The 14,973-nt window shown below is 37.6% G+C and overlaps 1 protein-coding gene across 1 annotated transcript; it reads right to left on the bottom strand.

The window, feature by feature from the left end:
* Positions 1-1,676: 1,676 nt before the first annotated feature.
* Positions 1,677-14,757, bottom strand: MMP13 (matrix metallopeptidase 13). Its single transcript, XM_069080843.1, has 10 exons — positions 14,629-14,757; positions 14,308-14,552; positions 13,386-13,534; positions 13,171-13,296; positions 10,328-10,489; positions 9,000-9,117; positions 7,284-7,417; positions 6,284-6,443; positions 3,903-4,006; positions 1,677-2,947 (listed from the first exon to the last, which is right to left on the bottom strand). Exons 1-10 carry the CDS (start codon positions 14,755-14,757, stop codon positions 2,847-2,849), a joined length of 1,428 nt encoding a protein of 475 aa, XP_068936944.1. The 3' UTR covers positions 1,677-2,846.
* Between the last annotated feature and the right edge of the window lie 216 nt (positions 14,758-14,973).

Raw genomic sequence — 14,973 nt, 5'->3', positions numbered from 1 at the left:
AGGTTGATTTTTAAAATGATTTCACAATCAGAGGTGAGATGTATTTTTTAGGGGAGGATTATACTTAATAACTTGCCAACTGCTAAAGCTATGACTATTTTTCCTAAAATATTACTCCCTCCAAATAAATGGCATAATATGTAAGCCACCCTATAATCTAATGGTAGAAGCACAAATATAATGTTGTAAGGTCTCACCTGACTAAAACTGGTAACTGATGCCTATTTCTCCTTTGATCGGATTAGGAATTCTAGCCTTGTTCCTCTTTCTTTCTCAACATATCAAATTATCCTTAATGCTCTGGGTTTTTTTTTAATAAATTCTATTCAAAATGAGCAATTTTATTTCCATCTATAATTAGTACTTCAGAGGCTGCTAAGTGACTCAGCCAAATGAACTCAGGAAGACCTGAGTACAAATGCAGTCTCTTAATGCAACTTAATAGCTGTCTGACCTTTGATAAGTCACTTAACCATTGTTTGCCTTAATCTACTGGATAAGGAAATGGCAAGCCATTCCAGTATCTTTGCCAAGAAAACCCACGGACAGTTTTGGCATGCAGTGTCCCACAAGGTTACAAAGAGTCAGATACCACTGGACTACTGAAAAACAACAAATTAGTACTTCCCTTTGATCATAACCAGTCATTTAGTGAAGTTATTCTCTTTGCTCTTACATAATCTAGGGCATAATACAAACATTGGGATATTTGGGTGGCAAAGGGAAAGGGAACATAATTGAACTGTGTGGCTGTAGGGACTGGTTTGAGTGGTCTTTGTTCTTCCTACTTCTTATCCTTGCATTACAGACTGAGCTGGAAGGGAACTTAGAGGTCATCTAGTCCCACCCCTTCATGTTACAAATGAGGAAACTGAGGCCAAGAGAAGTAAGTAGCCTCCTCAAAGTCACCTAAGTAAGTATTTAGGAACAGAGATGGGTCTCCTGACTCCTAGTCTAGGTGTTCTCATGCTCCACCACCAAAAAACACTCAGAATAGAAAAGCCTCAGGCAAGAGAACCATGTAACTGTTTCTCAACCTCAGCAGAGTCCAGACTTTCCCAGGTTCTCACAGTTCATTCATTTTCATCATATTATCAGAAGTTTGTCTGGCAAGAAAGGTGACACAAACCTGAATATGTTCTTTACTCTGATGCTGTCTTACTCTTTTGGGTTTTGCTTCCTATCTTTCCAAAATTGTGTGGGGTCTCTCACAGACCCAACCCCATTCTGATCTGCACAGGTGGTTTGACCCGTTTCATTTACAATCTAAGTTACTTCATCCCTCCTTAAGCAACCTGATCTCTCCCCCAATATACTAACAGTGCAGCCCACTGCAGCTCTGAAGCCTCTGAGCTCAAGTGATCCCCTAGCCTCAGTCACTCTGGCAGAAGGGGTTACAGATACTGGCCTCCACACTGGTTACTGAGTCTTACTTTTAAAGAAATAAAAATATTAACTGTTATATATTCCTTATGTTGACTGTGGAAACTTTCGTGAACAGGTATAGAAAATAGACACCAAATTTGTGGAGGTGGGGGGAAGTTGAAGATATAGCTACAGGAAAAAATACTATTTAACAATATTATTTAGAGTTAAATCAATTTTATTGTGAACTTTCCAAGTGCATTTGAAAAATGTAATGCTACTTCTTCTTTATCCATTTTTTTAAACCACAAGATTTTCTAGCTTCATGAACCTTTCCTAGATTGCCATAATTTTCATTGTTATATTGGATATCTCCAGTTGTCATTTTCAATCTATAAAGGAAATTTTATCACAGAGTAAAAGGTCTAAACAAGGACTGTGTCCACACATTCCTGATGCAGTAGACAATTGAGGCAATTACTTATTTAAAATATACAAAACCACAACTACTTTTCCCTAAAATACCCAAAAGATGGAAGGTAGTGATTTCTTTTTTTCTTTTTGGCTTAAATTATCTATAGTGACCATTAAGGCTATATTCCATCTTGTGAATCTAAAGAGATCTAAGGGAATTCAAAGGCAGTGACTCATCTTGCATCTAGAGGACCATAGTATCTAGAAGATAAAACATACTTCCCTCCATTCAGTAGAGTAGTAGGGGACTCTGAATATGGAATGTTGCATACCATACCAGATGCAATTACTATGTTGTTTTGTTTTGCTTAACTGTTTTTCTTTGTCATAAGGGAGGGTTCTCTTAATAAGGAACATTATTGGGAAATAACTGTGATATAAAAAAGCATCAATAAAACATTTAAAATAAAAAGACCTAAAGTATTTTACAAAACACAGATAGCTCATTGGCTCTTTTCTTCCAAAGGATAGCATTTGCCTACTGAAATTAACCCTCTGGGTCATTTGTATGACTGAAATAAAACAGAAGCCAGGACTCGACTTTCATATACTGTCCTAACCCTTAGACAACCCTATTGCCTTTCTATGGGGATTGCTTAAGTTTCCCACTAGTAACTATTGGGAAACAGGTTTAGAATTGAGAATGTTATTGGTAAAATATCAAATTGTTTCTTCCAGCCTCTGGGAAGTAGGCCAGAATATACTCATTCCAGACATTTTACCTCCCATGGTTAACCTTTCTCCACAGGGCTTCTGTTTATCATACTTAACACATCTGGTAGACCACAGAGATACAGAATTACGTTGGTTTAAATAACTACAATGCAGTTCCAGCCTGACATAAATTTTTACCACTTCCCTATGTATACAGTGCATTTTCAATAATAAAGTTCATAGGGAATTTGCTGACAGAATGAGGCTTTTTCCTGGGTTGGCCCCAAAATCTGTAGTCACATTTCTTCATGGGTGAAAAATTGAACTATACTTTAAAAAAAACACGGCCACATTCAACACCACAAGAGGGAATTGGTTGGCATGACTCTAACAATGCGTTGACTCCAGATGCTGTACTCAAACTGTAAGACTCCATTAAAGAAGTATATATAACCTAGGGAGAAAGAATTCTATTTAGACAATGTGAAAAAATGAGTCACCCCAAATAATACTTTAAAGTCACTTTCTAATTTTTAAGTCCCATAAAATAGGTTGGTACTTATTCATTTGTTCTTTAAAAAATAAATTCATCCAACAAGCATGTATTAAATATTGCTATGTACCAGGCAGTGTCCCGGGTGCCTAATATTCATTGACATTCAAGAACAATTCTAGATTTCTAAAATAAGCATGTGTCCTACAGATGTCCTAATTATAGTAAAAAAAACTCATGCAACTTCCTGATCTTAGCTCCTCAAACTTGGATTCTGGTGATGACAATTACATTTTAGGATCTGAAGCTCTATTTCTAAAATGTTAAGAGAGCAGGGTAAAGAAAATAAAAATGAGGAGGAGGAGTCATAGGAAAGGATGAGGAGAAAGAAGAGAAGGGGGAGGAACAAGAAGAGGAGGGCAAAAGAAGAAGGGGAATAAAGAGAAGGAAGAAGAGGAAAAGAAGAGATTAATAGAAAAACTGGAGATAAAGAAAGAAATTACTGAATGGGAATTTCAAATGATCAAATATGAGGCTGTTGTAAGGCTTTTTCCTTTTGAACCCAACGTGCTAGTAGCTCAAGGTAGTCTATGAATGAGGTCCCTGTAAACTGCAGAGATTAATATATATTTTACCATAATAATTAGTTTATCATATTGTTATAAATTTCCTTATTTATAGCATTTGAAACCAATATTTATTACCATTTTTATTTCACACAAAGTAATTTTTTAACTCTGTGTTTTCTACCTTCTATAATTTAAATTGTGATACCTGGAGCGGCCAGGTGATGCAGTGAGTAACAGCGCCAGCCCCAGAGTCAGGAGACATGTGTTAAGCCCATTTTATAGAAGATGTATATAGACAAATAGGACTAGTTTTTCACTGAAAAAGTGAATAGGGTAGAAATACTTACCATTTTTTTCATAAACAGCATCTATCCTGTTACCAATTCCTGGGAATTCGTCCTCAAGTAGTCTGGGATAGCCTTTGTTCATTGTGTGGTTAGTTTCATCATAGCTACAGCAATCAGAAAAAGGAAATCTCTTATCAGCTGGATAGCATTAGGAGAAAAAACTGAGAGGTCTTGATATTGAGTTCCCTATTTGACTCCAAATAACCAGAAATATTAATACAGCTCCAGGTACGTAATAGGGGAAGCTAGATGGCCCAGTGAAAAGAATGCTGGCCCTGGAGTCAGAAAGATTCATCTTCATGAGTTCAAATTCAGGTTCAGTTACTTGAAAGCTGTGTGACTCAGGATCATCCACTGAACTCCGTTTGCCTCGATTTCCCCATGAGCTGGAGAAGAAAATGGCGAACCACTCCAGTATCTTTGCCAAGAAAGCCCTAAATGTGGTCACAAAGAGTCTGACTGAAAAATGACTAAACAACAACAAAAAGTACTTAGTGTTTGCTCAATGGAGATTTGATAATTAACAAATTGTATAATCTCGGGTTCAACATTTCAACTCTCTTGGTTTCAGTTTACTTATCTGTAAAATGAGGAGATTAAATTAAACAACCTCTATAGTCCCTTCTACTTCTAAATCTATGAACCTATAAGCCCTAAATCTATGATCTTATGATGGCTATCTGAAAACTACTTTTTTCAAACTGACTCAGAGACCTTTCTTGATTCCATTAGGTAGACATCTAAATTGTAAGGATGCCACTGAAAATGACCTACCAAGCTATGCAGATTCATTCATTAATTCATTCAAAAAAGTTTTTAAAAACCTACTATGTGTAAAGAACTATGCAAGGCTTGGCAAAAACTACAATACAAAGAACTGGCTTCTGTACTCAAGGAGCATAGTAGGGGAGATATGGCCTGCTCATGAATAAGAACTTAGAATAATGGAAAATGTATTAGACCTGAAGTTCAAATCTTCCCTCTAACATTTACTAACTTGATGAGAGCATGGACAAAGTCTCCAGCTCTAGTTTTCCTAATCTATAAAATGGGAATGATAATAGAACTTTTCTCACAAGGTTGCTGTGAGAGTCAAATGAGTTATTGCATTTAAAGCCTTTGGGAAACCTTGAAGAGCTATTTAAATGTTCATTAAATGTAACACAAGGCAGTGTGACAAGTATCCTAAAAGAAGACCAAAAGTTTCATGGGGGTTCAGAATAGGGAAAGAGCTCTTCTGGTTGGAGTGATGAAGAAAGGCATGGTAGAAGAGATGGCATCTCAGATAGTGCTGAAGAATACAGGGTAATTTTTTTAGGGAAAAGTTAGAGGGACTAGGACTTTTCCACTTGAGATAACGAAAGTCCAAAGGCAGAAGAATACAACAACAAATGTTAAGTGGTCCAACTTACAGTGTAGCAAACAAATAGAAGATTAGTGGGAGATAATACCAGCAAAGGAAAACTGGGACTAGCTATGAAGGAATTTCAAACATCCAAGGCATTTGGACTTTTTTTCTTTGCCCAACTCCTCAATGGGACCAGCACTCACTCTGAATTGAAGACCTTATAGAAAACTGTTACTGTCCAGCACTATCGAATGGTGTTGCCTAAAAGGGTTAGAGATGGGGGCGGCCAGGTGGCTCAGTGAGTAAGAGCACTGGCCCCAGTGTCAGGATGACCTGGGGATCAAATCTGGACTCAGATACTTAGTACCACACCCAGAAATAACTGGCCGTGTAACCTTGAGCAAGTTACTTAACCCCGATTGCTTTAAAAAAAAAAAAAAGGGATAGAGATGGGTAAAGAGCAGACAAGTTTGGGGGTTCCAAAGAGAGGTGCTATGATGACTAGTCATGGCTAGGAAGGAGTGGGAGAGAAGTGTGAATTAGGAAGGAATGATTAAAAGGGACAAAAAAGGAGGCTTTGACATTGAATGAAAGTGCCTAAGTAGGAGTCATAACTGCATTGTAGCTGAGGCAACTAATTAGTAGACAATAGTTAAGGACTAAGGGTGCTTAGAAATGGACATGTCAGATGTAATTATTCTGGAACCCTTTTTAAAAGACTTGTAGTATTTTAAATCAATTCAGCATTTATTAAGTTTCTTCTGTGTACAAGACACTGGAGTAGGCACTGGGGATAGGAAGACAAAATGAAAAACTCCTTACCCTCAGGGAGTTTACATTTTCCTGGGGGAACAATTTAAAATTTAGCAGCCCCACCTGATTGACTTGTCTATTTAAGATTCATTTTTTAAAATGTGGCACCTTTTACTTTAAATTTTGTTAGTGAAAGACTAAACTGACCTGTATGTAAGGACTTTCACATTGGGAAGGCTACACAATGGAAAAGAAGACTCTGTAAGGATGGTTGCCCTACCTCCAGAAGTGATCTCCAGTGAAGAAGAGGGTCTCGCCTGTAGCTTCAAGGTGGACTGCAGAATCTATCCTCTTCACCTCTTTTGGGAACCCCAGCTCAGAGATTTTCTTGGGGTACTCCTTCAGTATGTCATAGCCATTCAGGGCCCAAAACTTTCTGCCTAGGGTAAGTGAAAGAACAGCATTTCAGGATCCCAAGAGAATCTTTTAAAATGTACAGTCATTTAACGAAAGAGGAGCCATGAGTGACCTGAACACATGGATTTTGTCACCTTATCTCTGAAAGTATGAAGTTACAAACATTATTCAAGCTAAGTTTAAATCCAACCCTCCCAATTTCCTATGAGTTCAGCTACACAAATGTTTCCATGCTTTGCCAATTGTTATTGCATTCTTCTGTGTGTATACACATACACACACACACATATGTATTAAATTTAGGGAGAAATTAACATAAAATTTCTGCATTAATCTGCAAACAAGATAGCCCTAATACTAAATTATAGGTTGATACTAGCTAGTAGATCATAGTACCATGGAAAGCAGGTTATTAGCTTTGCGAGATTAGGCAAATCAATTAATTTCCTTAAGCTTTGGTATCCTCAGCTGTACGATGAAGGTACTAAACTAATGGTCTGTAAGGGCTCTCTGACATCTAATTTGTGATTCTGAAATTCTGTTTTTCAAGGTTTAAAAAGCCTTTGCCCTTGTAATTAATACTCAGTAGCATAAGATCTATTGATTAAATTAAACTGAAAAATTTGACACCGTAGCCTAAAATTAACTTGAATCTTCCACAAGTCAAATTTGGAGAGGATTAGCAAGATTGTGTTGGGCACTCTCAGTCATCAGATTGTTTTCATCTATTCTTTCTGAAATTCAAAGTATTTACATCCCAAAGTTCTGCAGATGCTGGAGTAGAATTGCAGTGGTTTTGAATTTGATTGTGTAAACTCAGAAGGAAGAAAAAGCCAGGGAAAGCTCACTGGCAGAAGACTTACCTCTAAAGATGAATATTAGGTCATGAGCGGGGTTCTCAAATGCAGCATCAATACTGTTTGGAAGTTCTGGCCAAAATGATTTGGTTAAAAACAGATCTGGCTCAATCATCTGAGGATGCAGACGCCAGAAGAATCTGAGGAAGGCAAGAATAAAAAGTTGCTGTTGCATGAAACAACGCTTCTTTCCTGTACCTGTACAAATAGTGGGCACTTAATAAATGCTATCTGATTGGTTGATGTCCCCATTGGCTATTCCAGAAGATCTACACCAAGTCATTGTGCATCTTCAGCTTCAATATGCTTAGACGGTCAGCGTAAGAGACAGTCTTTCCATTATTTAAGAAAAACTTTTATTTTTAATGCGAAGTGGAAGTACTATGTTAGTACCATGATTACAGGATTATTGTGTATTTCAGAACTTGATAGGATCTTGAGATCACAGCAATAAATCTAGAAAGAACTTCAGAATCCATCCAGTCTAGCCCCCTCATTTTACAGTTGAAGTAACAGGGCCCATAGAGGTTAAGTAACTTAGCCAAGGTTTTGTTTAGTCAAAACCCAAAAACCTGGGTTTTCAGACACCTAATTCTCAGACTCTTAATCCACCATTCACTCCTTGTACCTATGGTATGGAATGGAATAAACATGTACATAGCACCTACTATGTGCCGGGCATTGTACTTACTAAGTGCTTTTTACATATATTATTTCATTTAATTCTCACGATAACCCTGGGAGGTAAGCCCCTGTATTATTTCCATTTTACATATGAGGAAATTGAGATAGAAGATAAGTGGCTTGCCCAGCTAGTGTCTGAAACAGCTAGTGTCTGAAGTCAGATTTGAATTTGTGCCTTCCTGACTCCAAGACTAGCATTCTATTCACCTCAGCACCAGCTGCCTCTGGTACCAACCAAAAAAGCTACAAAAGGATTTCATGAAAAGTCTTTTCAGAAGTGAAAAAATGATGTTGCCTTTTCACTACCACATTTTAAAATGTTTTTATAAGCTTTTTTTCCTCCCAAGAATAATTTCTTCTTCCCTGAATGAAAAAACTTTCCATATTAGGAATACTTTTGAACAATGGACGCAGAACCTAGTTTTTTAATGTACCACCTATGCAGTATATTTGCCTCCTGTCATCCACTCAAGAAGGATTTCTAAATTGAACTGTTATCTCCTTTTATCTAGGAATACTGTTGAGAAAGACCATAATGATGTAAACAGTAACTATATTTAATGCCAAAGCAAACAGTCACAAAGTGAAAAGTTTAGTCATTCAATTTACCCTTGACTTCACTCTGGAGTGTGTGTGTGTGTGTGTGTGTGTGTGTGTGTGTGTGTGTGTGTGGTGTCTTTATTCCCAGTGCTTAGCACAGTGTCCAACACATGTTGACTTGATTTGACTTGAGTTCATTAATATAACAGCACCCTCCTTAGCAGATAATTTTATAGATGACCATGTTGAGAAAATTTATCCATTTGTCCCAGGTAGAAAGATCTGCCAAAGTTTATGCTTCACTGGCAAAGCCTTCAAGGAACCAAAGGAGTCTCTAGCCCATTAGAGTAAAATGAAATAAACAAGTCAAAAAAAAAGAAATTGGATTTTTTCACCAATTTGACAGCATGTTTTTAACTTGACACAGATATGTTTGTACCCGCAGATGTTTCAGATGTATTTTTCAAATGTTATTGTTTGGATGAAAATTGTACTTACCTATCTTTAAAGATGATTGTTTCTCCTCGAAGGCTAGTGACAGCATCCAGTGACAAGGCAGGGTCACATTTGTCTGGTGTTTTGGGATGTTTATGGTCTGGGTCTTCATCTCCAGGACCTGAAATCAATGACTTAAATCATAAGGATGGCTGCTGTTTCTCTAATGTGAAATGACTGCATTTTATGTAAAAAGTACCATCCTGTTACAGTAAGCCACAGGACTGCTATTGATGAGTCCTTCCACTTAGCCCTCTCCCAACATGAGATGGTAGAAAAAGCACTGCATGGAAAACCAAGAAACCTGTGTTTGTACCCACTTTCACCATCAAATACCTGTAGGTCACTGAGCAAAACACTCAACCTTCAGTTGCCTCCCCTGGAAAATACCCCTCTGACTTAGCTCACATAGTTACGGTGACTATCAGATGAGATTACTGTGTACAAAAGAACATACATTGCAAAGCATACATGTGTACGTATTATACAAAGGTAGGAATGAAATTTAGGTTGTGTTTGAGAATATGTGTTGGTTTGGTTTGGTTGTTATATATTTGAGATTTCTTTGGTATAGGGAATTCCTGGTAAGGGAATCCCTTCCATAGGTTGCAGATTTTTTTTTTGGGGGGGGGGTAAGGCAATCTGGGTTAAGTGACTTGCCCAGGGTCACACACAGCTAGTAAATGTCAAGTATCTGAGGTCAAATTTGAACTCGTGACTCCAGGGTTAGTGTTCTATCCTCTGCACCACCTAGCTGCCCCCCATAGGTTGAAGATTGAAAACTCACCTATAACTTATGATTCTGGAGTGCTATATAAGGCTCTGAGAATTTACATGGCTTGCCCATGATCACACAACTAGTTAGTGTTAGATTCAGAGCTTGAACCTACATCTTCCTAACTCCAAAGTTTCTGCTCTATCCACCACCCACGTATATTTTTTATTTTTATTTTTTTTATTTTTTTTTTTAAGTAATCGGGGTTAAGTAACTTGCTCAAGGTTACACGGCCAGTTATTTCTGGGTGTGGTGCTGAGTGTCTGAGCCCGGGATTTGATCCAGGTCATCCCAACACTGGAGCCGGTGCTCTTACTCGCTGAGCCACCGGGCCGCCCCTTCACGTATATTTTTAAATACCAACATACAAAATAAAAAAATTTTAAATGCTCGGGAGGTACGGTTTTCTGTTTAGACTTTCTGGGTCATTTTAGAAAAATGTGACCATATTCTCTCCAGATTTAATGGATGAACTGATATGGGTGGATAGAAAGTTATTCAGTTTTAGAAAACTAAGACATACACTTATTCTGAATCATGTCTATCTATAACATACCATAGAGAGTTTGGATGCCTTGCACATCATCATCAGGAAGCATGAAGCCACTTTTGCCAGTGTAAGTATAGATGGGAAACATAAGTGCACCAGGATCCTTGGAGTGGTCCAGGCCCAAGGAATGGCCAAATTCATGGGCAGCAACAAGAAACAGGTTATATCCTATAAGAAAAGAAAAAAAAAAGTCAAGCCCACTTAATAAAAACTCGTTAAAAAAACTATGAAGCATTAAACAACCTCATGAGGCAGGTGGTACAAATATCATTATACAGCTGAGTGATGTGGTGGACAGAGAATTAGACTTGTAATCAGGAAGACCCAAGATCAAATACTGTCTCAGACATTACCAACTGTGTGATACCAAGAAAGCCACTTAACCACTATCTGCCTCAGTTTCTTAAATTGTAAAATGGAGATAATAGCACCTGCCTCACGAGATTGTGGTGAGAAAAGAATGAAATATTTATAAAGCTTTTTGCATACCTTAAAGTACCATATAAATGTTATCATCATTATTTTTATTATTATTATAGTCATTTAGATAAGGGAACTGAAGATCAAATAAGTAACTTGTATATAATCATATAATTAGCAAATTCAAAACTGGGATTTAAGCTCAGATATTGTGACTCCAAAGCCTAATGCTATGTCAAGGTACTACTTTTTTTTTTTTGCTGGTTTTTTTTTTTTTTTGGAGAGGGAAAGGTAGGGCAATTGGGGTTAAGTGACTTGCCCAAGGTCACATGGCTAGTTTTTGTGTTAAGTGTCTGAGGCTGAATTTGAACTAATGTTCTCCTGACTCCAGGGCCGGCGCTCTATTCACTGTGCCATCTAGCCACCCCATAACAAGGTACTACTTTGATTTAGCCTCCCTAAAAGTGACTTTGTCTTATTTCTGGGGTCGGTGGCATTTGTACTTTGTATCTCACAGCGTTATCCTTTAAGAAAAGTTTTGTAAACCTAAAGGCCTTATGTAAATGTCAACTGTTATTGTTGACAAAATATTACTATTTTTATAACTATTAATCTTGGAATTATTCACAGAGCACAATGACTTGACTGTAATATTGACCAACATATGTTTACATAATTAAAACAAGTTTATTTAAACTGAATTGAAGGGGCAGCTAGGTGGCGCAGTGAATAGAGCACCAGCTCTGGAGTCAGGAGGACCTGGGTTCAGATCTGGCCTCAGGCACTTAACACAAAAACTAGCCGTGTGACCTTGGGCAAGTCACTTAACCCCAATTGCCCTCCAAAAAGCTAAATAAATAAATAAATTGAATGGAAGCATTCCTTTTTTGACACCTTTATATTTTCACCCTCTCTTTTACATTTATTGTTGTTGCTCATTTTTCAGTCATGTTTGACTCTTCACAACCTCATGTGGGTTTGGGTTTGCCATTTCCTTCTCCAGCTCATTTAAAGAGGAGGAAACTTAGGCATACAGGGTTAAGTGACTTGCTCAGGGTCACACAGCTACTAAGTGTCTGAGATCAGATTTGAACCCAAGAAGATGAGTCTGCCTGACTCCAGGAGCAGCACTCTATCCATTGAGCCACCAAGTGGCCTACTGCACCTCCTACTTGCCTATATATATATAACTCTCACTTTATTCCTTTTTCTTATAATTACCATTCAATAGTATAACATCAATTGATTTAAATAATTTCAACTTGTGTGTGTACTATATGATCATTTCTGGCTACCAAATTTGAATGCAAATACCTGAACTAGACTAGTTCATAATAACTCAGTGTGAAAAGCTTGAATTTCTACCTCTCTTTTAAAGAGGTCATAAAACTGTGCTGTTTTGATGTGGAAAGTATATACTAGTTGCATAGCCCAGTGCAGCTTTATATACAAAGCAACCAGCATCAAAAAGATCCTCAGCTTTGTATGGCAAGCTTTCATTCTTGATCCTACAGCACACATAAAGATGTACAGTAAGTAAAAAGATACCTACCAGAGAAGTAATTGTTGAGAAACAGGACAGTAGGGGCCAGGTCCTATACATGTTTTGAGCAATGGCTCTCTTTTATAACGCTAGCAGATCAATTAATTCCTTTATTTCCAATATTTCTTAAAAGGATATTTATTAATAAGATTTCTGAGTTATTTAGGTTGAAAGAATTTTAGATTTTTAGAAGTACAATCTTCAGCAAATACTGGGATTCTTAAAAGCTACACCAATGGAACATAAGCCATGGCCGAGGCCACACACCTGGTAAAGGTTCACACGCAGGTATCATTAAAGACAATATGTTTGTTAGCAAAGGATCACCTCGCCAATTTGGAAGAGGAGAGGCATATCACCAGGGGACTGACTACCAGGGAGCGATTTTTTTTTCTTGCACAACTACTCATGAAGGTCATCTATTAAGTTATCAGGGGGGAAGTGGTCAGCTTGTGCACTGCGGGGATGGGTGGAAGAGTCATATCTACAATGCAAGCACAGATTCTTACAGGATCGAAGTAAGCAGATAGATGAGAGACAGAGACAGAGAGATAGAGGTAAAGTGGTCTGTATAAAGATGTACATATACAATATATAATACATACACATGAATACATGTACATATATGCATATTTGTATATATACACTAATAGGTTCAAGAGAATCATCATATTTTACACATACACTTACATGTAATATGATTCACTTGAACCTCCTATAAGTGTATATATGTATACACACATGGGTAATGTAAAGCATGATGATTCACTTGAAATGTCTATAATTTCTTATTAAAATGGCCAAGTCTTTAGCCTAACCTAGGATTACTAGACTACATACACATTCTAAATTAACTGCTCAGTTTGAAATATTTGAATGAAATTACCTTTGGCACTGTTTGTCCAGGTCTCGTCATCATCAAAATGAGCATCCCCTCCATAGTTGGGCCCAGGGGGAAAAGCATGAGCCAGAAGTCCAGAAGGTCCATCAAAGGGATAGAAGTCTCCATGTTCTGTAAATCAAAGCAGAAGTTAGGAATCCCATTTTAAAAAGGGTCCAAAGCCCAAAAGGCATTTCTAGCGAGTGGTTCTGCTCTCTTACCTTTTGTTCCAAAGGAGATCATGATATCAGCAGTACCATCATGGAGCCTGGTAAAGTTGAGAGGCGTTACATCAGACCAGACCTTCAGTGCTTTTCTTATTGCCTTGTCCACTTCTGCTTGGGTCATGTCTGAGGTGTAATTCAGGATCCTGTTCATCAGAGGAAACTCAAGTCAAGCTTCTATTGGGGTTCAAATTATTTTGGAATGAACTTCCTTGGAAGGCTACCAGACATTTCACTGGACAGAGCTCTCTATTTCTTCAAAGTAGCTCTTGATTCCCAGGGTTTTATTCAAAAATGAGTAAAGGGCCCTGGTAAACATGATTTCAAACTAGTTGGTGGAAAGTGAAAAATTCCAACATCTGTACACTTCTAAGTAGGCAGATGTTTACCATCATGTAGACAATGGCTCCAGATGTTTTATGGAACTTTTCATTTTGCATCCAGAAGTTTGGGGGTTTCCATTGATACGGAAGAGACTTTAAACAGCTACAAGTTTCCTAAAAAGGAAACAGTTCATTTTTCTGCCTTCTGCACTATCATAGTAAATTGGTGTGATGTCTGTCACACATTTGTAAAGCACATCTTCCTATGTCTCCTATGTCTGTAATGAATTATAGTGATTCTCAAAAGAATATTTTGTTACTTTTAGAGAAAAAAAGACTTTTCACATACATTATGGTTTTATTTCAAAATATAAGGCAATTTCATGTTATGATCTTTTCACAGAGCTAGGAAGAAATACCGGTGCACAGGATATTTTTGGACCTGAATCTTACACACTAACTAGAAAATTATAATATTCTGTCGGGGATACACATGTTACTTACATTTCTTTTAACTTGAGTTTCTTGATTGAAATTAGACAGTTAAACATAAAAAGAACAAAGAAGTGACAAAGAAGAACCATCTAGCATTTTACCTGTAGGTTAAATCAAACCGAGGCCACTTGATATTGCGGGGGAAAAAGTTGTATTCTCCCACATCAGGGACCCCACATCTGGGCTTCTTCATCACATCTAAAGTATCATCATCTAGTTTGCCTGTGACTTCCAAGCCAAAGAATGACTGCATTTCTCTAAGTTTCTCTGCTGCAATGCTTGATGTCTTCTTCATTAGTATGCCAGCAGGGTTAGAATAAAGATTGTAGTATGTCTTCAAATAGTTCTAGAAAAGAAACAGTGACTGTTATAATCCCAAAGATTAGGCTAATAGGACGTTCAAAAACATTGCAATATCCTACCTCTGCAAACTGGAAGTCCTCCTGTGTCAAATCATCATCCTCATCATCATCATCATCATAGGACACTGGGAAAGCTGAACAATATGTCCAGCTCAATAGAAAGCAGGCAGCTATGACGCTTGGCTTCATCTTGGCTTTTTAACACTTGGAAGCTGCTGTCTTGCCAAAGGAATGGTGCCTTTACTTTTATAGACCTAAACTGATGAGTCATCTGTTATAGACAAGTTTCAACTTCTCAGTCAGTGCAAGGTAAACATGCTTACTCGACTACTTTGTTTTGCCCAAGAAGTTGTGGTTTGTGGTAAAATTTGAGGGAAATATAAAATGTGGGTCTCTCTGGTTTCC

This window comes from Petaurus breviceps, unplaced genomic scaffold, assembly GCF_028583685.1.
Source record: "Petaurus breviceps papuanus isolate PSGF00001 unplaced genomic scaffold, PetGlider_PUasm1.0 91133, whole genome shotgun sequence".
Taxonomy (NCBI): domain Eukaryota; kingdom Metazoa; phylum Chordata; class Mammalia; order Diprotodontia; family Petauridae; genus Petaurus; species Petaurus breviceps.
Note: the sequence above shows the minus strand (reverse complement) of the source record. Positions and strands in the feature narration are given on the sequence as shown.